Source organism: Bos grunniens, chromosome 1 (assembly GCF_055505025.1).
Source record: "Bos grunniens cultivar Pamir isolate PY7600 chromosome 1, Bosgru_T2T1.0, whole genome shotgun sequence".
Classification (NCBI taxonomy): domain Eukaryota; kingdom Metazoa; phylum Chordata; class Mammalia; order Artiodactyla; family Bovidae; genus Bos; species Bos grunniens.
Genome location: NC_141165.1, coordinates 13,816,979 through 13,843,563, shown reverse-complemented (window position 1 = coordinate 13,843,563; position 26,585 = coordinate 13,816,979). Strand labels below are relative to the sequence as shown.

Sequence of the window (26,585 nt, the reverse complement as noted above, 5' to 3'; positions counted from 1 at the left end):
AGCTTTCACACTATGAGCCAGTTTTTTTTAAAGTGCCAACAAGGCCCTATTCCAGAACGCCAAAGAAAACGCGGGCAACTTTTTCTTAATGCTCCGGCAGCAAGCTATCAGGCGAGAAAGGCATCGGGATGGATGTGTACTGGGTGCGCCAGGCCCTTTATGGGCCGCCCTGCTTCGTACCGACCACAACCCTGGGAAACGGGGAAACAGGGAAGCCAGGTGACTCTCAAGAACCCCAGGACCGCGGACACAACCTGGATCTGAACTCGACAGCTGGGCACCAAAGGCTGACAGGTCCAACACGGCCAGGGCCTCGCGGGCGGCCAGGCCCGGCCTGGCCCGGGGGATCACAGGAGCACGCCCACCGCCCCCTGTGCGGCCCCCTGGACCCGCACACCCGAGGATTGGGACAATTTTCCAAGGCAGGGGTTGCCATCCCCTACCCAAGGCACGCTGTCTGCGGACGACGCCCAGGGCCCTCCCGAGCACACTGGACGGCACCCAGGAGCGGTGTGGGGGAGCGGGAGAGCCCACAGGCCGAGACCTGGATGCCCGCACTAACCCGACAGGTCTCTTCAGCGCCACCAGCCTCGTTCATGACTGCCGCCGCCTCCGCTCTAGCGCCTGTGCGGCGGCACGCCCTCTGACCCTCACGCCAGAAAGCGCGGGAACGCGTCCACGCCGAAAGTCAGGTACGGAGAGCCGCGAGGCTCAGGCCCCGCAGGTGTCGAAGCATTCTCGGCTGAAAGACCCAGAGTGGGTCCGCGGGATCCCGCCTTGGCTCTTCTGGCTTAACCAGACTCGTAAACTTTGTTAACTGCAAAGTACAAGGACAGTGAGACCCTCGCGTAAGTGTCCGGTGAAATAAATCGAATAGGGCCTTTCCCGTTCGGCGAGGGATGTCAGACCAAGGGGTGACAGGTTCAAGGGAACCAGCAGCCGGCCGCCTGGCTCCCGCACTCAGCTCCCAGCTCCATGAGCATAGGCCAAAGCTTTCTGACAACAGACTGCTTGGGAGGTCTGCCCTCGATCAGATCAGATCAGATCAGTCGCTCAGTCGTGTCCGACTCTTTGCGACCCCACTTAGTCCAGTCCGCTGGTACGTAACTGAAACGGCTACCGTAAGCTGGGACACATCGCCCAGTCCATTCAGCTGCCCCTCCACGTCCACTGAGTTCGCACAGTGCCCATGCGTTCAAAGGTACCAGTTACTGTACCACTAGGACTTCGTCTGTCTGAAGCCGGCCGCGAGCTGACACGGCCAAGTGCCCAGCGTGCGTGCCCTCCAGGCCCGCGGGCGGACCTCAAGATCACGCCCCCAATCCTCGCGGCTGGGACCTGGGCACCGGGGGTCGCCTGTCGCTGAGACCAGAGCGGCCCTCGAGGGGGGCTGCCCACAACATCCCGCCAAAATTCCCAAGGGCAGCCTCTCTCCCCAGCCTCCACCCCGCCCTGGCGGCCAAGGAGTCCAAAGCGATTCAAGACTCGGTGCCGCGTCTCCCGGGAAAGAGCTGCCAATCGGACCAGGATTTACTGGAGTGGGAGCAAAGATTCTAGACCACATAAAACTGGCTATCGGACTCTTCCCGGCCAACACGCAACGCCGGCTAACCTCGCCGTCAACGGCCACGAGCTTTGGCTACCGAGAGACGGCAGAGGCGGAGAGGCGCGCAGCTAACCAGGGATGCGCGGCTCAGCCGGCTGCCTAGGCAGCCGCGCTAGCTCCCAGAACGCGCTGCGAGCGGCGGCCGGCGCCTTTGTGACGCCATCAGCCCGCGCGCCGCTGCACGCGCCATAGCCTTCTGCGCAGTCGCGACCGGGGCGGCGAGGCGGCGGGCGCTCTGTGGCGGCGGGCTGCGGCGGGGGATGCTCCAACGGACACGATGGCCCCCGCCATGCAGCCGGCCGAGATCCAGTTCGCTCAGCGGCTGGCGTCCCACGAGAAGGGTATCCGGGACCGGGCGGTGAAGAAGCTGCGCCAGTACATCAGCGTGAAGACGCAGAAGGAGACAGGTGGGCGCCGGCGGTCCTCCGCGCACATGGCGGCCGGGCGTGGGAGCCCGGGGTGGGCCGTACTGGGGGGGGGGAGGTGCGGAGGGGGACGGTCGGAGGTGCGTCACAGGGGACGGGCCGGGGGAGCCGCGGGCGGAGCGGGGAGAGCGTGTGGCACCGTGTCGCACTCCCGCGTGTGCTTTTGTGTCCGCTTTCTGCTGGGTCTCGTCCAGTTCTGAGGTTGAGGGGCTGCGGCCGACAAGGTCGGGTGGTCTGTTGAAAGTCACAGTGGGTGGTGAAGCTTAGGATAGACCCGTTCTGTCCACCCCCGAGCCTGGACGCTGGATCATTATGCTCACCCGATAGATTCTGGTGCGCTCTTCTTTGAGTCACGCCTTCACTTGACTAACACGTTTAGGAGCTGGGACTGCAAAAGAGAAGTCAGAATCCCTACCCTGGAGGGAGTTGTCCCGGGAAGTCTAGGGAGGAATTTATAACTGAAACAGAGCTCTTTAAGCAAAGTAAAGGAAACGAAAACCAAGGAAAGAAAGCCATCCTCTACATGGGCCGTTGACGTTCAGCAGGTCGGAGAGGAGGCGGGCTAGCAGTGCCAGAAGGTTAGTAAGTAAAGGAGGGTGAGGGAAGGTGAAGTTGAACAAGTAGGCAGTGGCCAAGTCACACTGGGCTTTGTGATTTGGGTTTAAACAGCAGTGGGTACCGTTGAAGGATTTCATTAACTGATCTGTAAACTCCTGAAAGAATGAGCTACAGTGTGCAGTGGAGGTTTGTATGGCACTGAGATAAGTCTGGGCTTCCCTGGTGGCTCAGACGTTAAAGAATCCGCCTACAATGTGGGGGACCTGGGTTCGATCCCTGGGTCAGGAAGACCCTCCTGGAGAAAGGCATTGCAACCCACTGAAGTATTCTTGCCTGGAGAATCCCATGGACAGAGGAGCCTGGTGGGCTACAGCCCATGGAATCCCAAAGTCTCAGACTCGACTGAGCACACAAGATAAGTCTGATTTTTTTTATTGCTAGTTCTGGTACATAGAGCCTCTTTCAAAAAATTGATGTTATCTCTCCTTGTGCTGACTTCCTTAGTTAATGTTTTATTTTAAGGAGAAACCACAAAAGACTACCCAGGGGAGAGAAAGTACCGTTTCATGGGAAGTCTGCTAGAAAGACTTTGACTGTTCAGTGTCTCCCCAGCAGATGTAATTTACTCATCCCATATATGCTGGAGGTTTCTAACCCTGGTCTTCTAACCCAGACCTTTGCTGCTTTCAGCTCAGATATGCCCTTCTCACCTGTCAGTGTCCACCTGTGTGTCCTCAGACCAGAATGTCCAAAAGTGATTCATTTTTCTTCCCACCCCCCAACCACCAAACCTCTTCTGCTGCCCCTGCTCTTTCATTTTGGATGCTAGTTCCCCTCCCCACCCAGACTCTAGCTGGCCTCCTCTCCCCGACCCTGCATCCAGTGTCCTCTGGTCTCTACTCTCCCCTGTCTGAAGCCCCACTCCCACCCCCGCCTCGTCTCATCTAGACTTCTGTGGTTGTTTGCTTCCTCGATCATCTAAACTCCAGTTGCCCCCAGTGAACCCCTGCTCTGGAACCAGTCTGGCTCATCTTCTTAAAACAGCTGGACAGGTCAGAATCCCAGGTCTGCGGACCATGGTCTGTTCTGCCTTTCTCTCCACACCTCAGCCCCTCTTCCCCATGTGACTGCTCCACACTGGTTCCTGGTGTTCAGTACACCAATTCTCACCTCTGCCTTCACATCTCCCGTTCTCTGAAAAGATCCCCACACTTCTCCAACTCTCAGCACTCAGTTCAGCATCACTCGCTCCAAAAGGCCTTCTGTCTCACCTCACCCTGCCCCACAAGGATCCCGGGATACCCTGTGTGTCTCTGTTGTGGCACTTAGCTGCCCTGCTTCTTAATTATCAGTCAGTGTATCACTGTCTCCCCAAAACACTTTAAACTTCCATCTGTTTTCCTACCTGGAAGTGGGCGCGCATCCAGACACGCAAGGGCCGGCCTGTGTACAGAACAGAAGAAGGACCAGATGCAGCGCCTACGGGTTGAGGCGACCAGACAGAGCCTGGTGTTCAAACCCCTTTGGTGAACAGGCTCGGGGTCTGAAATGTTGGGGTGGTCCCAGGGCAGGATGCCCAGGGGGCGTGCAGTGCCCGGGGTGGTCTGAGTTACTTGTCCTATGCTCCTCACAATGCAGGGAGTGTAGCAGGCCTTCAGAAAAGCGACAGTAAAGTGCACGTCTAGACAGGGGTGATGGGACAGAACGGACATAGTCCCTGCCACAGCTGTGCCTGTCGGAAGAGAAACACACTTTCGGAAATAACTTGGCCTGACGGTGGAACCTCACTGATCCAGTCAATTGTGTCTCGTCCAGGCATAAAAAAGAGAGTCTGAGGTGTCACTCTACTGTCCATTAGTAACTTGGTTTGAAAACAAATTGAAAATCTTTGTAGAGCTTAAAGCAACTAAGTGTTGCTGTACCTGCTTTAAGTGTTGATCATTCACAGCCGTGAATAACCGCAGTTTTGCTCACAAGGGCTCACTTGTCCCTATTCACTCACTCGTGTGTGTTTCGCACACCCGTGGGGTGCCCACTGCAGGTGTGCTGTTGCTGTTTGGGTCACAGCTTTTGGTGCTGGGAATGCAGCTGTGAACAGAATAAATATCTCTTCCTCTTTTTATCGGCAACTCTCAGCCTTTAGCGCTTCCCTGTGGCTCAGCTGGTGAAGAATCCACTTGCAATGCAGGAAACCTGAGTTTGATCCCTGGGTTGGAAGATCCCCTGGAGAAGGGAAAGGCTACCCACTCCAGTATTCTGGCCTGGAGAATTCCATGGATTGTATAGTCCACGGGGTCACAAAGAGTCGGACTCGACTGAGCGACTTTCACTTTCACTCGGATACGTTTTAAAATCAACGTGTGGTAGTTTGGTTGCATTTCTGCTTTCTCTTCTGCACGTAAAATAACAGTGCATTTGTGGCTCCTGGTGTCTTAGAGTCAGTGCAGTGGTGAGGGAGTGAGCACATCTTCACACTGGCAGGGTTGGGGTCTCTCGACCCAGAACTTAATAGAATGGCTGGAGCTGAGGTTATTTCCACACAGACGTGGGGTCGAGTGTTATTGAAATGGCTGGAGCTGAGGTTATTTCCACACAGATGTGGGGTCGAGTGTTATTGACTGGAGCTGAGGCTGTTCCCACACGGATGTGGGTGGAGTGTTAGGGGCTCAGCAGGCTCCTGGGCTGATCTCCCCATGAGAGGAGCTGTTGGATTTTCTGTGTCCAAGTCTCACTTTGATGTTCATCTTATTCATTATGAAGTAAATAAACCTGTATTGTTGTTAGAAACGTAGTTGCATTACGTTTAAGAAGCTCAACCCCCAGAAGAGACGAATCCAGAAGCAGCTGTGGGATGAGTCTGCTTTTAAAATCAACGTTGTGACAGTTTGTGTGTGGGTGACGTACAAACGTCACACCTCGTGTGACGAGGGTACGTTGTCCTTCACCTGCAGAGCACTAAGACACATCAGATGGCGAGCATTCTGTTTGGCTTTAAGTACTTCAAAGATTGGTGCCTTGTTTTTCCCAGTTAAGTTCCTGAGTGAAGACGAAGGACTTCTATACCTGTACTGAGAACAGGTGTTTTAAAGGGAGCTGTACCTACTGGAGGAGAAGGCAATGGCACCACACTCCAGTACTGTTGCCTGGAAAATCCCATGGACAGAGGAGCCTGGTAGGCTGCAGTCTATGGGGTTGCTAAGAGTCAGACACGACTGAGGGACTTCACTTTCACTTTTCACTTTCATACATTGGAGAAGGAAATGGCAACCCACTCCAGTGTTCTTGCCTGGAGAATCCCATGAACGGAGAAGCCTGGTGGGCTGCAGTCCATGGGGTCGCACAAAGTTGGACACGACTGAAGCGACTTAGCAGCAGCAGCAGTACCTACTGGACTGTGGTGGAGGATGTGGGACAGCAATGTGTGACTGCCACACGCCTCTCACTTGTGCACTCAGTCTTGACCCCGAGTGTGAGCCTCACCTGTGTCGCAGGCCTTTCCAGGAGGGCCCAGCCGGTAAGGAGCGGCCCGGGGCCTGACCAGTGCTTTGTCTCCCTGTCCTTGGTCACTTCACGTAGGATGAAAATCAGAACCTGTTTTCACTCCCAGCTCCCTTTCCTGCCCGCGCTCCAGGATCTGCTCTCCCGGGTCGTTCTGTGGATATCTCTTGTTTTCCCTCGCTAAGGTCTCTAGCGCATCCTCGCCAGCACAGGTGGGTTGCCTAGAGGTGCTAGCTGCCCGCCATGATCTCTGAGCAGCGGTCCACACACTGCTGTCCTGGAGAAAGCACCCGGAGAGGAACGTGCATTGTGCCCTTTTTAAGTGAACCGGCTTCTGAGCCTCGTGCACACGCAGCAGTGTGTTTCTGCGTCACACATGAGTGTTGCAAAACCATGCACAAGAAAGATGCCCCCAGACCTGGAGCAGGGGCCCTCTGGGAAGGGACTGGCTTCAGGAGGCAGTGAATAAGGACTCTCTAGTGTATGCTTTGATTGGAGAAGGCGATGGCACCCCACTCCAGTACTCTTGCCTGGAAAATCCCAGGGACGGAGGAGCCTAGTGGGCTGCAGTCCATGGGGTCACTAAGAGTCGGACACAACTGAGCGACTTCACTTTCACTTTTGACTTTTATGCACTGGAAAAGGAAATGGCAACCCTCTCCAGTGTTCTTGTCTGGAGAATCCCAGGGACGGGGGAGCCTGGTGGGCTGACGTCTATGGGGTCTCACAGGGTCGAACATGACTGAAGCGAGTTAGCAGCTGCAGTGTATGGTTTGATAGCGTGTCTGATTTTTCTTGCAGTAGAAATGTGTTCTTAATGCTTAGGGTTCTTTTTCAGTAGAAACCTGACAGAATGTCCAGGCCCCACCAGTTTTCAGGGAAGAAACCAAATCTCAGCTTTGTGCTGAGGCTCCGCTGGTGTTGCCAGAGCCCTGCTCCTCCCCAGACGGCTCTGCCCCCAGGTTCTCCCATCCTAGACAGGCTCCTGGGCATGTGGCCGGCTCCAAACTTCCGTCTTCTCTTCAGATCTCCCGGGAGAGAAGAGAGTGCTTCCTGAGACCCTCGAGAGGGGATCTTCTTTCCATTCTCACACCAGCACCCTGCCCCCGGGACTCCTGCCTTCCTCCCAGGCCCTGCCTTGAAAGGGGGCAGCTCTGGAGGGGGGCAGACAGTGAAGCTGCCGAGCGGAAACAAGGATGCCCAGTCCCAAGCTTTGTGCAGGAACTGGTGTCGTTTAAGTCCTATTTCGTCAGTGTTCTTGCCTTTCAAGTTTCATTATGATGAGTTTTCTAAACAGTTTAAAAAAAAAAAGAGGAAAGAAAACAGCCCATGATAACATTTTCATTTTGATACTCTCATGCAGTTCTTTTTTTCCCTTTTCTTTAAGGAATATTTCAAATGTGTCATTTCAAATACAAGTACTTTGCTTCAGTATTTATTAATTACCTGGCCAGGTCATTTGATCGGCCCACTTCCTCCTTCCCATGAGATTCTTGGGAAGCAAACCCCTGGTGTCTCATTGCACCTCCTGATACCTAAGTATGTACCTCTGAGATAAGGACCCTGCTAACGTAACCACATTGTCACACCTTTAGGAAATTTTTCCTTAATATGAAGTATCAATCTAGTGCATTCCCATCATTTCATACACTCTTAATGACAAATCAGAATCCACATGAGACCCACCGATTGTGTTTGGTTGTCACGTCTATAGTGACTCTTCAATTCTAACAGTTCTTATCCGGCTTTTCTTTTCCTTGCACTTATTTGTTGGAAGAACTGGGTCATTTGTCCTATGGAGACCCCCCCACCATTTGGGGTTTTGCTGACTGCATCCCATGGTCTCATTTAATCTGTTTTTCTGTCTCCTATAGTTCCTGCAAACTGGTATTAAAAGTTAACATTTGAAGCAGTGTAGGTTCAGTTTTTTGTTTTTGTGAGAATACTTACCAAGCAGTTCTGTGTTCTTCCTGCTGTGTCACGTGGGGCATCCAGTGGGCTTGGTGGTGTTGGTCTGACGCATGCACTGTGAAACCCGTCACTAGCCTTTCATCTGCTGTTTCAACGCCATTGATGACCCTGCTCAGATAGATCCATGATTCATTAGTCTGAACATGGTTGGATGTAAACACAGGAGCCCACGCCAGAGATACTGCAGTCGTGACTAAGTCAGTGTGCTCTGGTGGAACCCACCACTCACGTGTAGCTGTGTCCTCAGTGGGAAGAGCCCCAGGTATGTCTTATTTGTAACAGGCAGGTGAAGGAAAACCAGTTTGCTTAACCCCTAAACGAAAGGCACTTTAATAAGCCAGTTTCACTATCAGTTCAGTCTCTCAGTCGTGTCCAACTCTTTGCAACCCCATGAATCACAGCACACCAGGCCTCCCTGTCCATCACCATCTCCCGGAGTTCACTCAGACTCACGTCCATCGAGTCGGTGATGCCATCCAGCCATCTCATCCTCTGTCGTCCCCTTCTCCTCCTGCCCCCAATCCCTCCCAGCATCAGGGTCTTTTCCAATGAGTCAGCTCTTTGCATGAGGTGGCCAAAGTACTGGAGTTTCAGCTTTAGCATTATTCCTTCCAAAGAACACCCAGGACTGATCTCCTTTAGAATGGGACTGGTTGGATCTCCTTGCAGTCCAAGGGACCCTCAAGAGTCTTCTCCAACACCACAGTTCAAAAGCATCAATTCTTCGGCGCTCAGCTTTCTTTACAGTCCAACTCTCGCATCCATACATGACCACTGGAAAAACCATAGCCTTGACTAGACGGACCTTTGTTGGCAAAGTAATATCTCTGCTTTTCAATATGCTCTCTAGGTTGGTCATAACGTTTCTTCCAAGGAGTAAGCGTCTTTTAATTTCACTATAGTTTCTGGCAAATGAGAGCCTATCACAAAGAATCAAAATACACTGTGATGAAATTGTTGGCATGGGAAAGGTCTTTAGTAACTTGGAGATCAGTACCTTATACAGCTCTTCAGCTTCCTCCAAATGAAATAAGTAAAGCTCATTCTGTCAGAAGGGACCTCTTCATCACTCTGAACTAATCCTGTAGGGTCCTGAGATCACATTGATTCTAAATACATACTTGTTTATATTCACCGCATCTGTCCTTTGCTGCACCACAAGGTTCTTCCCAGGACCTTCTAGTGAAGGATTATAAAGATCGCTGTAATGGGCATCAGGTTTGAGGGTTCTGTCTGTCCTCTGCAGGCTTGGAGACTGCAGGAATGTGCACTTACCTGATCTCGTGAGTCCTTAGGTTACTCCACAGTCGTTTGGTGATGCCTAGGGTCGACCCACTCCAGTGTTCTTGCCTGAAGAATCCCAGGGACGGGGGAGCCTGGTGGGCTGCCATCTATGGGGTCGAACAGAGTCGGACACGACGAAAGTGACTTAGCAGCAGCAGCAGCAGGGTTGACCCAGGAGGCGGGAGTCTGTGTACAACTTGTGGCTTGGCTGTAGGGGGTTCAGGTAGAAAGGCAGGCTAGAATAATAAGAACAAGGCTGACCTGGATGATGCCACTTAAAACTGCACATACCTGGTAGGTGAAAACCGTAACTGGGAAAGAAGAGGTCAAGGTCCAGCCCAGCCAAGGTCCCAAAAAAGTCATCTTTGCAGAAATATCCCAAAGCCTGGCCTGTTCCCCTGGGCCGGTTGTAAGGACTTGGGCAGACCATCTGCAGGGTTTTCGGTCTAACTTGGCCAGACCAGTGACAATGGTGGTGTTGCAGGGGTGGAGGGGGTTGCTGATTTCAGGCAGAGGACCACTTGAGGGAACTCCTAAATGACTCGTGAGCTAAATTAATTCTGTATGTGGATGACGTTTGCTTTCCTATGCTAGTCAGATCGTGAGAACACTCTCCCGCCACCGCCCTGCCCCGTAGCTGACAAAACTAAAGCATTTATGTCTTTGTTTTGTAACAGCAAGAAAATGTGTGCTTCAAATAAAAAAGACATTTGCAAGTAAAAGAGTGAAAATGTGCTCAGTATTATTCTCACTGCTTCTGTGGCAGCTGTAAACTTAAGGAGGAAACGTGCAGACTCTGAAATAAGACTTTTCTGGTCTTTTGCATTCTAGGAGGTTTCAGCCAAGAAGAACTTCTAAAAATCTGGAAAGGGCTGTTCTATTGCATGTGGGTGCAGGATGAACCGCTTCTGCAGGTAACCTACAGTTCCCTGTGTCACGTTGCTGGACTCGGGGCACCAGTGAACGAGAGACCTGCCCGCTTTATGCTGTATCCACCCCTGATGTACGGAAACAGATGGATAACCATTGCTTCAAAGGTTCACTTTGCCACCACTTGTCCATAGAGAAAGGGATGCAAGCATTGAGGTGAAATCTTTTCAAAGACAAACGACACATAAATTAGATTTATTATTTCTCTGTCACAGTTTCATAGGTTCCATGGTAGGTTTTACATTATAAAGTTTCTGTTTCCTCCTTTATTATTCATGGTCAAAAATAGCATGACACTAGTCTAAGATCCTGTGAGCTACCCGGCTCTGGGCCTAGCTCTGCCACAGTTACGTGGGGTAGAGTCTTGTGCCGGGGGCAGAGTCTTTGCAGAATGAGCAGTGGTCCTGGAGCTGATGGTCTCATCACAAAGGCAGTGGAGACCTGCCCAGGTGTGCGCACTCACCTGGACCCCTGTCTGCTGAGCACACCAAGCCCTGCCTCCAGAACCATCAAAGAAAGTGGTTTAGGCTCTTGAAGAGCTCTTTCCTGATGTGTGAAAGCAGGCCTGTCTTTGTAGCAGGAGAGGGTCAGCTTTGGGGGCACTGTTTGAAGCCCCTTGATGTACAAAATGCAAGGGTAGGTTTTTACTTGTCTGGCTTTTACCTGCAGCTATTCTGCTTCCCCTGAGCCCTGTAGTGACTCACTTTGATTTCCTGCCTTTACTCCACTGAACATGTTTTGAGTAGGACAGCAGAGCAAAATATTTTTAAGTTACATTCAAAGTGACAACCAACAGCTTTAGTGGAGGAAGGAAACAGATGAATGGGAACATCACTTTCAAGTCCGGGGTTCATTTAACATGGGTGAGAAAGACTTGAGTCTAGTTGAAGGCCCCATGATAGCAGTGGGGATTATTCTTCTGTGGACACTCCCAGAGGCAGGTTTCTTCATAGACCCAGAGCCCGAGTTCTCCCCCAGACAAACTTGTGCACCTCAGTAGGATGGCTCTTCCGCTTTCTGCCGCCTTGCCCCCGCAGCCTGTCTGCCAGCAAGCCAGCAGGAGCCACATGGAGTGACAGTCCCGGTATCTCACTGCCAGTGACGCCCCCTTGTCGCAGTTGGCATCTGCGTTTCCATTATTTGGGGGGATTCGGATAGAATCTCAACCCGAGTTATATGTTGAAAGCCAGGAGTTGAGAGCTGATGTTTCTTGTGTGGGTCAGTTGAACTCACCCCAGGGATAGCGTGTGTGAGCACACAGCCTGGTTCTGAAGGCACATTGCATTGGCACAGTAGTCCGTTGAAACTGGGGATTTCATGTGTGATGCAATCCAGGTGTTCAGATACACTCTTGTTAGTGGAGGTAACAGTGAGAATGGAGGGGATGACCCCCTCCCACAGGCCGTGATGCGGTCCTCTCATGGTTCCACATAATAACCCCGCTGTTTTTCCCCAACCCCACTTTGCAGGAGGAGCTAGCGAACACTATTTCCCAACTCATCCATGTTGTTAACAACTCAGAGGCTCGTAAGTCCTGATATTTTCGTGACTTTCAAAACCTGCTCATCAGATTTGGTAACTTGCCTAAGAAACCTACTCAATGTCGTTTCTTCTCCTTCCTTCAAAGTTTCCATTTTCCGGGGGGCTAGCGTCACATGAGCCTGGGCACCTGGAGTGTGAATGTCGGGCGACAGACCATCCCATGGGGAACCTGTGTCAGGCTTAGATACTGACAAGTGGGAGGGTGAACAAAGGCGGTGTCCTGGGGGACGTCACAGTCGGCGTCTCAGAGGTTTCAGAAGAGTCTTTAAAAAAATAGCAGTCCTCCAGGGTTTCCACGTTCTGAGTTACTTTAACGCTCTCAGAAGCTGCGTGTGACTGTGCTGGTGACCGCGGTGACCTCTGGATGCTGGTTGTCCTCCCTGGGACTAGAGCCATTTCAGGTCATCACTGGTAACAAACTGTAACCCCTCAACCAAAACGAATAAACAAAGGGAGAAATTAATTATTAATGTTTCTGAGACATTCAGCTTTGATTACTTACAGAAGCAGAGAAGGCAGAATTCACTGCTTTTGCCCAGCCCTCCTCAGAACAGAACCACCCAACGGCCTTATTAACTCTCAGTGATTCTCTGGATTTTAGCAGGCTCCCTCGTAAGGATCAAAATTCTATACATGGAATATACTGTAGCTTTTCATATATCAAGAGAGAATTGTGCAAAAGGAAGTAAAGCAAAAAACAAACCATTTTGGGATAAAAAAGTGCTGGTTTCATGGCTCAGAAGAGAAAACCAGTGTTTTGTTAAAGTTCACTCAGCTGACACTGAACATGAAAACGGAAGGCTGACTCTCTGCGTGGGTCCCCCAGGTGTCTATCAGGTGGATGGCTTAGGGCTGATTGTTAAGTGTATTTGGACAAGAAGGGCCAGTATCTGGCTCAGGACGTCTTTTGATTTTTAACAGAATCATGGCTTTACAATGGATAATGAAACACGCTCCAGAGAGCTTTCTAGTCAAACATTAAGATGTTACCACTTCTTGTTAAAATAAGCTTTTATTGAAATATAAAAAATTATCAACCATACTTAGTTACCAACCAGATTTTCTAGCTGCCCAAGAATCCTTGAGAGATCCTAGTCTGTCTCCCTCTGTGAACTTTCTTGTTCTGTGGTGACACGGCACCTTGCGAATGGAGCATTCAGAGCCTCTTATTCCCTGCAGAGCACCTGTTCATCCAAACCTTCTGGCAGACCGTGAATCGCGAGTGGCCGGGCATCGAAGGGCTCCGTCTGGACAAATACCACATGGTGAGGGTGGGGCCGCAGCCCCTTCCCTGGAGCTTGGGGATAGGGAGGCGGCTGTGCGGTGCGTTGTAAGGTGACTGGCAGGGGGCGCTAGAGGACGTGTTCAGAGGCGTCGGTTTTCTCTCTTCACCTGTCAGAGTGAGTCTGGGGCTCCTTAGTTAACTGTTTGATCTAGAAGCTGACTGTTATTGTAGGAACTTTTCACTTAGAGGATCCAGGCTGTAGCTGTTGTTCTGCTAAGCTGATGGATGTTTGTCACTTTCCCTTTTGTAACAAAAGTTATCTGTCTCTAGCTGATTCGTCTGGTCCTGAGGCAGTCCTTCGAAGTTCTGAAGCGAAATGGCTGGGAAGAAAGGTTGGTGAACCCTCTGGATTAGCATTTGGGGGCCTTAAAATTTTTAAGGCAATGGCGTGGTTTTCTAAGTGATTCAGTTAACAAGTCTGAGTCACCTGATCCATGCCTTCCACTCTGAGTACCAAGAGCCCAGCATCCTCATGCCTGAAGAACTTCAAATCCTGCAGAACTGAGCACACACAACAACACTATACTCATTTCAGTGATTGTTGAACTTCCTCCATCGTGCATTGCTTGTTTAGCAGGTGGGCACAAGAGTGTCACGTTCTCTCTGGGGATGGAGAGGATGTTGGCAGCAGGGGTTGTATAGCTGTGTGTGTTTTTCCTTTAGCCGCATCAAGCTTTTCCTCAACGTCTTGATGAAGGCGGTCCTGCATCCTGAGAGTCGGTCTCCAAATGGAGTGAAGTTACTCTTCGTCGACATTTACCTGGACGAGCTGTCCAAGGTGGGCGGGAAGGAGGTAAGAAGGGCAGGCCCCCTGCCACAGTGCGCGGGGCCAAGGTGCCCCTGAACTGGCAGGGCCTGGGCCCTGCTCTGAGTGCTCCACGGGCTGGAGGTAAAATGCTGTTGGCAGAGCCCAGGGTTACATCGGCTGCAGCAGCATGAATGGGTCAGCCTGTCCTTTGACATAGTTCTTCCTCATCTAGAAGTGTGTCCTAAACAGGCAGTGGATCGTGTGGGCAGATTTGTGCGCTAACAGTGTACATGGAAGTCTGATACCCGAGTCAAAAACAACTTCCATAGTCCACTGAAGAATTCTGTAACGCAAGGAGGTATTCATGAGGTTGTTTTTAAAAGTCAAGGGACTTCGCTGACAGTCTCGTGGTTAGAAGTTCCGCCGCAGCAGGCACTAGTTCACTTCCTGGTTGGGGAACTAAATTCCCAAAAGCTGCATTGTGTGAGATGGATAGATAGATAGCAGTACGGAGGAACTTCCCTGACTGACTGTCCAGTGGTTAGGACAGCTTCCACCTCAGGGAACGTGGGTTTAATCCCTGGTCAGGGGACTGAGATCCCGCATGCTGTGTGGCGTGGCCCAGAAAAAAAGTGGGGGGAAAAGAGGTAGACAAAGCTGCACAAACGGTATGGCCTGTTCAAGACGCAGGTCTAGAGAGGAAATAACACAGTTTTTAGCAAGCCAGTGATTATCTGAATTGGGGATGAGGAGCAGTGATTTACTCTTTTCTTTCACAAGTGTCTGCAGTGAACATGTGTTTGTTTTTTGTTTCATAATTAAAGTGTATGTTGTTTTTTAATTCCTTCACCTTGGTGTCTGGGAGTGTCCTGTCTCCGTGGAGGACGGAGTCTCTGTCAGGAATGTAGGATGGAACAGTGCCGGGTGGGGTGGGCTGTCCTCTCTGGCCACTGCGCCAATAAGATGCTTGGATGATTGGACCGTGGCCATGACTTTTAGCAGAGTGCATTTTGGGCATTGTGAGAGATGTGTGGGTCTGATTCAACCTGTCTGAAAAACACCAGTGGTTCCTTTTTCAAAGACACATCTGAAAGGCTCTTTTTTTTCCCCTCATTTTTTTTTCCTTTGTTACAGCTTTTGGCAGATCAAAATCTCAAGTTTATTGATCCATTCTGCAAGATCGCTGCCAAGACTAGGGAGTAAGTGATTCATGTGTTTCTTCTACCACTTCAGTTGGTACTTGTTTATGGGGGCTGGTGGTAAAATTGTAGGTGAAATATGATGCACGGGTCAGCCAGCACTCAGAAGCACCAAATTCTAACGCCTGTCAGCTCTGAGTCCTGGCTGGGCTCTCCCAGCTGTGTTCCCCAGGGGCTCCATGGCTCCCCCTTCCCGCACCCCTCCTGCGCCCACGTTCCTTCTGTCCCGGGTCCCACCACTCCGTCACACAGCGCTTAGCAAATGGCCCCTCGTGGCTGCAGAGCGTCGGCACAGGGTATGGCTAGAATGCAGCTCTGGTCCACGGGTCCCTGGTGGGCTGGACTGGGCGAGCAGGGGCGTGCTCTGCCTCTCGCCCACTGCGCTCCTTGAGGGAACAGAGTCCAGGCCATCCGCTAACACGCTCTCTCTGCTGTGCTTCCGCCCTCAGCCAGACTTTGGTACAGACTATAGCTAGGGGTGTTTTTGAAGTCATTGTAGATCAGTCTCCTTTTGTACCTGAAGAGACAGCCAAGGAACAGAAGACACAAGTGGGTGGCGGCGGCCTCTCAGAGGAAGAGGCGTCTGGAAACGAGATGACCTGGAGAAAAGCGGCCAGGAAAAAGAAAGCAGGTGAGAAATTTACTTGAAGGGTCTTTCTTAGGTAAAATTCACGTCACAGGAACAGTTTTCAGTGCATTCGTTGGCAGCTCACTGACCACCACCTGGAGTTCATCACCTTGAGCATCACCCACGGAGGGGAGCACGGCTTTGTTAAGACACCTGCACAGTCCGGAGCCTGGTCCCCCTGCACATACACATACACACTTTCTGCGTCTCCCAGGTCACGAGGCTTTCTTCCAGGGTTTCATCATTTCCATTGCTGCTGTTTTGGGTTTCTGTGTGTTTTTTGATGTTGCAGCTTTTAAAAAAAAATCCTAATCTGGCCTCATGCCTGTTGAAGGGTCCCTGATCGGAGACCCGATATACAGATGTGTTGGGAATGCAGTCTTGTGTCTGTAGCTCTCTTCTCTGTCTCCTCCTTCCTCCAGGATTCTTTTCCTTAGGGTGTGTAAGCACCCACCATGCATGCACCTCGCTCTCAGCACTGTTTAATGTCCATGGGACTCACATGGGGCATTTAAATTGCAGCCTCATCAGAATTTCCTGTGGTTGATAGCATCTCAGTGCCTTAAGCAGTAGGTGAAGGGCTAGTTCAGGGTGTACCCATGCCTTTGAAATGTCCTGGAGTCGTTAAAAAGGAAAGCTTTCAAAAATTAACGGCCAGGGAAAGATTTTTATAGCAAGACATAAAAACTTACAGACAACATTTTTAAAAAGCAGAGGTGTCACTTGGCTTACAGAAGTCCATATAGTCAAAGCTACAGTTTTTCCAGCCCTCATGTACGGATGGGAGAGGAGAGCCATAAAGGCTGAGCACTGGAGAAGTGCTGCCTTCAAGTGGTGCTGGGGAAGACTCTTCAGAGTCTCCTGTACTGCCGAGGAGATCAAAGCAGTCAATCCCAAAGGAAATCAACCCTGAGTATTCATGGGAAGGACTGATGCTGAATCACCAATACTTTGGCCACCTGATGCAAAGAGTTGACTCACTTGGAAAAGACCCTGATGCTGGGAATGATTGAATGCACGAGGAGAAGCGGAGAGCAGCAGAGGAGGAGATGGTTGGGTGGCATCACCGACTCAATGAACATGAATTTGAGCAAACTCTCGGAGATAGTGAAGGATAGGGAAGCCTGGCGTGCTGCAGTCCAGAGGATCGCCAAGAGTTGGACACAGCTTAGTGACTGAACAATAACAAGAACCCTGTGTGGGAAGTGCCTGGTTTTTATGTTTAGACATAGACATATATAAACACGTATGTGTGTATCTGGAAGAGTGTATAAGGTGGTAGGAACTAGCCTGCATAGCAAAATTGTGCGTGATCTCTTATTTTCCTCTGTGCTTTTGTCTGTTTTTCTAAGTCTTGTTCAATGATGTTATTTTATTATTTCGTAAGGAAAGAAATCTTTAAGAAAGAAAAGACAAGATATTCTCATTTTAAATTCACCGCGGGCGACAGCATTAGCTGAACAGCCTCGAGCGCTTTTGTGTCGTCTCTGGACCCTCCTGCGCCACGTTTCTGTCTGAACCAGAGCGCCCCCTTTCCCCAAGCGCCTTCCAAGATTTCCTCCCAGGTTTTCCATCAAATGCTTGGGGGACCTGCCCAGGCTTTTGCCTGAGGCCACACCACTCAGGAGCTGAGAGTGTGCCAGAGACAGGACACTTGTGAGCGCTCGTGAGATCTCCGTAGCAATGTGCATCTGCTTCTCCATGGCTGTGATGCTCAGTTATTTAGTACATGGCGAAAGTCACGTTAGCTGTACTTGTTGGTTATCCATTTTGTTTTGTTTTTTAATAATTTATTTTTTGGCTGTGCTGGGTCTTCATTGCTGCTCAGGCTTTTCTCTAGGTGCGGCAACTGGGGCCTTCTCTCTAGTTCCGGTGACGGGCTTCTCGTTGCTGTGGCTTCTCTTGGTGCGGAGCATGGGCTCTAGGCCCAGGCTTCGGCAGGTGTGGCACGTGGGCCTAGTTGCAGCTTCCAGGCTGGAGAGCGCAGGCTCGGTGTCAGCAGTGGTAGTGCACAGGCTCAGTTGCTCCCTGGGATATGGGATCTTCCCAGGCCAGGGATCAGACCTGTGTCTCCTGCATTGGCAGGCAGATTCTTTAGCACTGAACCACCAGGGAAGCCCTATCCGTTTTAAATACAGCAGTGTGTACATGTTGATCCCGAACTCCTAACTGTCCCTTCCCCCCATTCTTCTCCCTGGCAGTTATGAGTTTTCCAAGTCTGTGAGTCTGTTTCTGATTTGTAGGCTTATCTGTGTCATTTCTTTTTAGAGCCTGCATAGAAGGGATGTTATGACATTTCTCCTCCTTTGTCTGACTGACTCACTCTGTGACAGTCTCGAAGTCCATCCATGTTGCTACAGTTGGTATTGTTGCATTTTTAATGGCTCAGTAATATTCCACTGTGTATGTATACTGTCGTCTTTAACAGTTCCTCTCTTGAGGGACACTTAGGGAAGAACAATGGGAGGAAGGAAGGAAGGACTTACTACACAGCACCAGGAACTCTGCTCAATGTTACGTGGCCACCTGGATGGGAGGGCACTTTGGGGAAGCATGGATACATGTGTATGTGTGGCTGAGTCCCTTTGCTGTCCACCTGAAACTGTCACAACATTGTCAACTGGCTGTATCCAATATAAAATAAAAACTTTTACAAAGTCGTGTTAGCATTAGGTCATTGTGTTTCCTGAGGTGGCCCCTGGGGGTCAGTGTCCTGCTGTGGAGAGTTCGCCACTGCCCCAGCTTTCCTGAAACGGGACAGACTGTCCACTCCTCCCTCTGGCTCGAGCCCCTGGCCCACAAGTTTGCTGTCCTCCTCCACTGCAGTTCATGGTGGGAGTTTTGTCTGTGAGGTAATTAAAAGGCAAAATGTATGAGGTTTGTTTTTTGTTTTTTAGCGTCTGGAGGTTGAAAATACCAAAAGACACCTAACTGGACAGTGGCTCCTTTGGGGGAGCCGTGGTCATGTATCTGAGTTGTGTCTATGGATGTGTCTCTTGATAGCACTAGGCAAATGTCACCCCGGAAAAGAGGAGGGCAGCCAGCAAGGTGGACAGGACGGCAGCGGAAGTGTGGAGGACACCGGGCCGCTTCTCCAGGTTGGTAGCAGTTGTCTCTCTCTGTAGAGAGCTGCCTGACTAAAGGGGAATTAAACCACAGAGACGATTAAACCACAGGCCTAATGCATAAGGTTCTTTGTAATCTCTGGGTCACTGGTGTCACTTTTCTTATAACAAGCTTATTGGAGACAGGTTTAAATACTACGGCATTTTGAAAGATGTCAGTCTTTGTTTTGGCTTGAATAACTGAGATTTGTTGTCTTCTATTTAAGCCAGCCCGATGGTACTTTTTCAATAAACGGAATTTACTATGTTACCCATTACAAATTGAACATCTAGATTAAATTTAGAGAACAACACAGCCCTCTAAATTTTCATGAAGAAATGAAACAAACAATAGCTTCCCCCAAGAATAAGTGGAAGAAAGTTTTCGAAGGCAGTGGCTATCAGGCTCCTGGTGGGCAAGCCTTAGACACACTGTGGATGTCCTGTGGGGGGCGCTCTGGGCTGCGGGTCTCCAGTTGGCATGATTCCGGGTCAGGCGGGGCTGTACTTCCGGCAGACATGTAGTATTTCTTCTCACCTAGTTTGACTACAAGGCGGTTGCTGACCGACTCCTGGAAATGACCAACAGGAAAAACGTCCCTCCCTTCAACAGGAAACGTCTCTCCGAGCTCATCAAGAAGTAAGTGACGGGGGAGGAAGGTTTCACCTATCCATCCTCCACCTTCAAGCCCCGCCCTTCTGTTTCACTCCGAGCAGGAGCTCTCAGCCACTCACCTCAAATGCTTCTGCCCTTCACCTTGCACACACGTTCACTGGAAGGCTCCACGGAGAGGTTCTTGCCTCTCCATTTCCCCTCTGCCCATGCAGCTGCACTCACCCCCTAGCTATGTGGTAGAGATGGAGGAGGAGGTCTGTAGGTCAAGACATGGCAGCAAGGGTCAAAGAGCAACTCAGTTACCTCCTCCCCACCTCCCCGGGAGTGTGCCGGGAGCATGGTTCTGTCACCTGTGTGACCACGAAGCCCCGCGGCTCGTTGGAACTGACGACAGGTAGCAGCTGAGCCCGATGGCGCTCTGTGAGCCGCCCTGTCCCGAGCACTTACACAGAGTATTTCACACTCAGGAGAGCCCACAAGGCAGCTTCTGGGATTGCCCCATCTGACAGATGAGGTAGGCGGGGTACAAGGATTGCCTGGGGCTGCAGCTGCCAGACCTGGGGCTGGGCTCGGCCTTTCTGCTCCCCGGCGCTGCCCCCTCCCGGCACACGCCTCCACGCTTGCTTTTGTTCTAACTTAGCACAGTCATGTAGAACAAAACACAGCTGGCCGTCTCTGCTCGCTAACAAAGAGGGACTAGAATGTAAGGAGAGGTGGAAACTTTTCCATCTCCAGTCTCACTGGGATGTGCCAGGACAAAGCCTTAGATCTTCATGTCTTGCGTGTGATACTTGAGGGCAGTTTCGTCCTTGGTTTTGCCTCACACCTCCGTCCTTCTCCACCACCCTTTCTGGAGAAGAAGGAAAGTGACTTCACAGACTCCAGGTGTCACTTACACGTTAATTTCTTACATAGCGAGTGGAAAACGACGAGGTCCTAACGTATAGCACAGAGGACTGTGTCCAATATCCTGCGGATATTCTCTCCACAATGGAGGAGAATTTGAAAAATAACTTTATGTGTATAATTGAATCACTGTGCCATCCAACAGAAATTAGCATTGTAAATCTATACTTCAATAAAAATACATTGAAAATTGGAAAAGAAAAAACATATATATTGATAATAGAACATTCAATTGTACACTTTAAATGGGTGAATTGTTTGGTATGTGAATTATATATCTCAATAAAGATTTTAAGGGAAAACATCTTACATCGTAAAAGGTTAGTGCATGTGTTTATGGGGGGCAGGAAGACGCAGTTTCTTTAGGAGCCTTTGTTGTTTTTTTTTTCAGATTCCGAGGCCTCTCTGCAGGTGAGGAAAGTCAGAAGATCGTAATTGGTGATGTTCTCAGTGAACATGGGCAACGTGGAGCCGGGCGCGTTCTTCCTGTGGGGTGGGGGGCGGGGGGGGGTTCACAGGCCGCTTCCAGCTCAGCCTTCCTGAAGGAGAAGCATCAGTCTCAGAGTCCCTCTCACTGGGATCAGTCGGCCTCCATCCCTCCCCTCCTCCCTCCCCTCCAGGCCCCCCGGGGTCGGGGAAGGGAACTGCTCCTTGGAAGCTGGGTTACATTTGAGCAGGTGGATGTGTATGCTACCCCTGCCTCTTGTGCATTTGGGGTGCGTCGAATTGGGGGGCCCCACAGACCTTGAGATGTGGAGATGGCACAGCCGAATCCTTGGGGGGTGAGCTCTAGAGGCTGTCACCCTGGGTCTACAGTCCCTGACCTCGCCTCAGCTGAGAAACTCACAGAGCGTAGTGTATAATTCCTGCATCAGCAACTTTTCAGGTTGGGGGTGGAGAAACAATAAGGGACTCAGCAGGAATCAGGGTTAAAATTACCCACATGGTGGGCAGGGCCGTGCTTGTCTCAGAAAGCTGACCAGACGTCTTTGGTGTCCAGCACGCAGTCTCTCTCGCCTCAGTTTTGCTGAGGACACCACTGCTGACGAAGATGACCAGACCCACAGTCAAGGAACACACAGGAAGAAAGGGAATAAACTTTTGGAGAAGACAGACATGGCAGGAGAGAAAGGTGAGCTGCAGAGCTCTCGGTCAGCACACGGTGGGCCAGCACGGCCCAGGGAGCGCCTTCCATGTCCACACGGGTCACTGCAGAGTGAAGCCGTCACTCTGAAGAGCTGAGATGTATAGAGAGCGTCTGTCCAGCTGTTGTTTTCTGGGGGACCGTGCTCCAGCCTCGCTGAAGCGGAAGCATAGCTGACTCCTGATGCAGGAAGAGGGTGGGGATGTGGATGTCCTAGGTGGACATTGCCCTTTGGGGCACTTGTTTTATTACCAGATATGGGCCTGAAAGTTAGTAGGGATCTAAATACTGTTTCAGATCCATTTACATCAAAATAGGCCTCAGAAAGGTTTCCAGGCATGGTTGGGGAGGGGAAGAGATGGGCAAGTGAGAAAGCTTGTTGGGTTCGAGGACACAGAGAAGGACCTGGCGGGGACTGGCAACTTGCTGTGGGTACCCCCAACCTTGGCAGGTCCCCTGGGCACCGGGCACTTGTTGACTGACTTGTGTCTCTAGGAACCACGTTCTCCCCTGCCAAGGAAGAGGAGAGCAAAGGTGGCATTCCAAAGAAAAAGAGGAAAAAGAAGAAGAAGAAGCAACTCCAGGCTGAATGCACAGGGCCCAGTGGGGAAGCCACGCGCCCAGAGCAGAATGGGAGCCAGGAGCCGGAGGCCAGTCCCAAAAGAGCCCCGGAGGCGGGTGGGGCTGACCTGGGAATTTTGGCCATGCCCTGCACCCAGGAGCAGAGCAGCTTGGAGCGGCCCTCCTTGCACAACAGGAGGAAGCGGCCCAGGAAGAGAAGCCCAAGGATCCAGGTGGAGGGCCTGGAGCCGACAGCGTCACCTCTGGAGGGGGTGGCCCCTCAAGCGGCCCCAGCCAGCGGTGCCCCGGTCTTGAAGAGGAGGCGGGAGCTAGGAGCTCTGCTGGTGAACGGCAGTGGCCCGCCTGTGCTGGCCTGGCCCCTGCCCCAGAGGGAAGGGCCCCCAGCCAACCCAGCAGACAGAAGGGACTGCCCTTCCTCCCTGCCCCTGGGCGGGAAACTGAAGAAGAAGAGTGGGGGGCCCAGCGGCCTTGACCTCTATGACTCGTGTGCTCAGAAAGCTGCCATTTTGAAAAAGAGGAAGAAAATGAAGGAGATGTCAAACTTGGTGGAGCCCAGAGGATTGAAGCTCGTCCCGGCCCTGGTAAGGCACAGGGGGGCTCCCAAGCAGGAGTGTCAGGGCCCCGCCCCCTCAGCCCCAGGGCAGGGGGCAGTCAGACCCTGGACCAGGAGCCGTCATGGCTCCTAACACCCTCTACCAAGGAGTAAATAGTGACCTGTCTTGGGGGCATCCAGTGCCTCCCCTCCCACCCCCACCCCCAGTGATCAGAGGTGTGACGGGCCCAGCATCAGGCTGGGGGATCGCCCCAGTGGCCCATGGGGCGCTCCACCTCCATGGAGTGAACAGGCAGGGTGCCCCCATCACGTGTGGAGCTCATGTTCCTCCAGCTCCTGGCCAGTCCTGGGCTCCATTGGCAAGAGAAAAAGCCCCAGACTCTTACTCCTGTTCTTTTTCACTAGAAGCTTTTCTCCCCTTGGATCTCTGGAGCAGATAGAAGCAGGAGCCGACTCTGGGTGTGCAGCTCTCACCCTCCTCCCTGTGCATGCGTGTGGCTGTGCCCATGCAGGGCAGCCGTTGTCTCCCTGGGCTGCTTCCACTCCTTGCACAGGCGGTCCTCACGGCCTGCAGGGCTGGATGCATGACCCCCCAGGCCTCCCAGAGCCAGCTTGCTGCCCTGCCTAGCATGCGTGCCCACGGCTCCTGCTTTTTGCAGCACTTCTGACCCGAGGGCCTTGTTTAGGGAGCCTGCAAGGACACGGGCACAACTGGTACCAGGCCTCACAGTGCAGGACCCCCGAGGGGTCAGTGGGAGGTCTGAGGGTGGGGGAAACATTTCAGCTGGGATCCAGGAAGTCCACTCCCACCTCAGACCTTCCCTGACACCGGAGCACCTGTGCCACCTCCCGGGCTCTGCAGCCTCTGCCCATCACCCACTGGTCATTGCTGCTCATCTTCCTTAACTGCTGAGAAGTTTTCTTCTTTCCCTGGCAGCCCCTCTCGGAGACGATTGGAGGGTCTGGGGAGGTCTTCCTCCACAAGGGGCAGGGTTCTGGCCCAGGTCTGCAGCTCCAGGTTCCCTCCAGGGGAAGGTGGCAAACTTCTGAGCCAGGAACACCAGGGACTTGTGCAAACCACTGTGCGGCAGGGGCCGCCTTGGGCTTCCCTGACCCCTGAGGCTCTGGGACAGGAGCAGGTTCTGCTGTGGCCAGGTGTCAGTGTAAAGTCCCGGGGAAGGTTGTGTGCCTGCCCGTCCCAGGCCCACGGAACCTGACAGCTTCACACCTGCCCTCAGTGCAGACTCTCTGTGGGCAGTGGGATCTGTTCAGAAGTGAGACAACGAGCTACAGCTTAGCACACGGTCTCTGAAAGCCAGAAACCCTCCAACATGGGCACAGGTTTGTAGATGGGTAAAAGTAGGTTCTTGTGGCCGAGAAGACAGGAGACCCCTGGCTGTGGACACGGAGCCAGCACAGGGAGACGGGGGTTTCTGCAACGTCTGCTCCAGAAGCAAGCTGTTGAGGGGCCTGGGGTGAGCCTGTGGGTGGGTCCTCTGTTTTGTCTGCTCCCTTCCCACACGCATGGGTGGGAGTGACCCCATCTCATCCCCCTCACACAGGGCAGTGGTGGGGCGCATGGCCCTTTGAAGAAGAAGCTGAGGACGGAGAAGGACTTCATGGCGTTCGACACTGCGTCCTCCCCGAAGCCGCTGTTCTTCAGGAAGGCCAGGGGCAGCACCGCTCCCTCACCGGGCCCCACCCTGCAGGTACTGGCCCCACACCGTTACCCCCACACAGGCTCAGCTGGAGCCCCACTGCTGCACCCTGACCCCACCGTCTGCAGCCAGCCTCTAGCCTCTGCTGCTGTCCATGGCCTACAGGCCCCCGTTCAGGGAGTCAGGCTGGCCTGAGGCAGACCGGGGGCTTGGCCAGGGAACTTGAGGTGCTGTTGTTGTACATCAGCAGGACATGGGGGTCATCCTCGAATTCATGCGTATAGGCAGTGAGAGGGAAAGTCGGAAACTCTGGAGAGCCTGGGTCTGTCGGTCTGCCCAGGACATGAGGGGAGGGTGGGAGGGGTCCCATTGGTGGCAGGGGGACGGGGCTGTTCTCAGGTCAGGAAAGCAGGGCTGGCTCTGCCGAGTGCTGCTCAGAGTGAGCAAGTCCAGGCCAGGCTGCTGGGCTGCGTCCAGTCTGCCTCCAGAAGACACGGGTCCTGGTGGAGCCATCAAGGTGGGCGTGCGTGCTTGGCTGGCCCTGCCAGGGCACCCACAGCAAGTGGACATTTAAATAGCACCCACTCGGAGACTTCCCTGGTGACCCTGTGGTTACGACTCTCGCTCTCAGTGCATGGGGCACACGTTTGATCCCTGGAGAGGGAACTAAGATCCTGCATGCCCCATGGTATATAGCCAGAAAAATTAACAAGCACCCACTTGAACCAGCAGAGTGACTACTATCTGTGTTAGTATTTATGTGTTCTTTTAAGATGGTTTGAGGATATTAGTTCAGTGACTCAAGACTTGTGCAAGCCAAGTTTCTGTCCTAAGATGTTGGTGATGTTAAAGCAAAAGTGGACAGGACTGTGGCGTTCTAAGCAGGAACTTGTCAGGTGCTTCAGAATGCAGGACAGGTCCCCTACGGAGGCCTGTCACAGGACGTTGGGACACGCATGTCCGTCGCCCACAGGAGCTAGGTTCTCTTGCAGGGCGCCCAGTACTCCACTCATGAGGTGAGCTGTGGGGTCTGGACAGGTGTTCCCCGGAGGTGTCAGCCGTCCTCGCTCTGCTCTCTCTCCCCGGGACCCCGTGACGGGCGGTCCTTGCAGAGCGGGGCTGGCCTGCCAGTGCCATGCCTGGAGGCACCGTGGGTTCTGGGGACGGCTTAGCCATTGTCTTTTCACTCCTTGCCCTGCCATTTTTTCCTGTAGCCACACACAACCCCGTCCAGCTCCAAGAAGGTGACCTTTGGGTTGAACAGGAACATGACTGCAGGTGAGCCTGGGTTAGGGTTAGGTCTGTCTGTGGGTCTCTCTGTCACCGTGGCTGCCTCGGTCCAGGCACCCAGTCCAGGGTCAGGGAGGGTTGGGGGGGATTGTCTGACTGCTTTTAGTACAGGTGTGATTGTTTTGTTTCTTCAAAGGAGGAAACCAAGCATTTTAGGAGTACATAGTGAGTTTAGGTCCTGGCTGTGTTTAGGGACCACAAGGAAGGGTGTGTGTGCGCAGAGGGGAGGGACTATCTGGAAGGGACCTGAGAAACTCTGGTTTTTAGACCTAGAGAAGACAGGAGGAATCAATTGCCATGAAGGAAAGGCTCCTCCTGAAACTTTAAAACTTGGGGTTCACCAAGCATCCATGTTCCATAACTACCCCATGGCCCACCAGTGCCCCGTCCAGGTAGCCTCGGGGCATTTTCCATGGAGGAGGAGAGGCATCTGAGGGCAGGAGCCTCGCTGACGGCCCCTCCTCCCGGGCTGAGGGCCCGTAGGAGCCTGCGGAGGGTGGGGCAGCACCAGTGGGGCCAGTGGGCAGATAAGAGGAGTCGTGCCCTGTTAACTGTGGCCTGGCTTTCATCCGAGGCAGAGTTCAAGAAGACAGACAAGAGCATCTTGGTCAGTCCCACGGGCCCCTCCCGAGTGGCCTTCAACCCTGAGCAGAGGCCCCTCCATGGGGTGCTGAAGACCCCCACCAGCTCGCCGGCCAGCACCCCTCTGGGCCCCAAGAAGCCGCTGACCGTCACACCAAAGAGAAGGCCAACGGCTATGGACTTCTTCTAAGATAGTCAGAGTTCTTTTAAAGACTGTTTTTGTATAGAATGTTCTATAAATTATAACGTTTAAAAGGCAGGGGCCTTTGTATTGTTTTTATAAATTCCCATGAATTGTGCGTATGGGGCTCTGGGTGAGCCTCGGCTCTGCTCCCCGGCCCTGTCTGCAGGGCTGCAGGCAGTGTTCACACGTGAGCCGTCCACTCTCCACCGCCCTGGCTGCGGGCGCTAGGCCATGCGGCTGGGGGCTTGCTGCCAGCGACCCAGCACTGCTGCTGTGCCTGGTGGTGTCCGGG

General features: G+C 52.5%; 2 protein-coding genes across 12 annotated transcripts in view; one reads left to right on the top strand and one right to left on the bottom strand.

Moving 5' to 3' along the window:
• HSF2BP (heat shock transcription factor 2 binding protein) overlaps window positions 1-1,734 on the bottom strand; it is an 87,452-nt gene extending 85,718 nt beyond the window's left edge. For 5 of the 10 annotated variants that reach the window (XM_086334938.1, XM_086335284.1, XM_086335160.1 and 2 more), the window contains exons 1-2: window positions 1,613-1,734; window positions 563-817 (exon numbers count right to left, since the gene is read on the bottom strand). In XM_086334938.1, the coding sequence (XP_086191064.1) occupies window positions 563-598 (36 nt within the window). In that variant the 5' untranslated portion in view covers window positions 599-817; window positions 1,613-1,734. Of the gene's footprint in view, window positions 1-443; window positions 818-1,612 lie in introns of those variants that run through there. The other 5 variants (XM_086335000.1, XM_086334859.1, XM_086335222.1 and 2 more) reach the window with 4 other exon arrangements.
• A 74-nt stretch (window positions 1,735-1,808) lies between these two features.
• On the top strand, window positions 1,809-26,368 carry RRP1B (ribosomal RNA processing 1B). Of its 2 annotated transcripts, none has more exons than XM_086334661.1 (16): window positions 1,809-2,013; window positions 10,174-10,256; window positions 11,742-11,799; window positions 12,994-13,079; window positions 13,370-13,431; window positions 13,763-13,877; window positions 14,982-15,046; window positions 15,496-15,677; window positions 18,678-18,772; window positions 19,321-19,418; window positions 20,692-20,711; window positions 21,301-21,432; window positions 21,940-22,607; window positions 24,142-24,288; window positions 25,452-25,515; window positions 26,106-26,368. In XM_086334661.1, exons 1-16 carry the CDS (start codon window positions 1,884-1,886, stop codon window positions 26,297-26,299), a joined length of 2,199 nt encoding a protein of 732 aa, XP_086190787.1. In that variant the 5' UTR covers window positions 1,809-1,883; the 3' UTR covers window positions 26,300-26,368. The 2 variants fall into 2 exon arrangements, with proteins under 2 accessions (XP_086190787.1, XP_086190699.1); XM_086334573.1 differs by having other exon boundaries at window positions 13,763-13,892.
• The last annotated feature ends 217 nt before the right edge of the window (window positions 26,369-26,585 follow it).

Coding starts and splice junctions, on each gene's coding strand:
- RRP1B (XM_086334573.1), top strand. CDS start 1,884: ATGGCCCCCGCCATGCAGCCGGCCGAGATCCAGTTCGCTCAGCGGCTG. Junction 11,800..12,993: donor TGTTAACAACTCAGAGGCTC/GTAAGTCCTGAT, acceptor TATTCCCTGCAG/AGCACCTGTTCATCCAAACC. Junction 15,678..18,677: donor GGCCAGGAAAAAGAAAGCAG/GTGAGAAATTTA, acceptor GTCTCTTGATAG/CACTAGGCAAATGTCACCCC.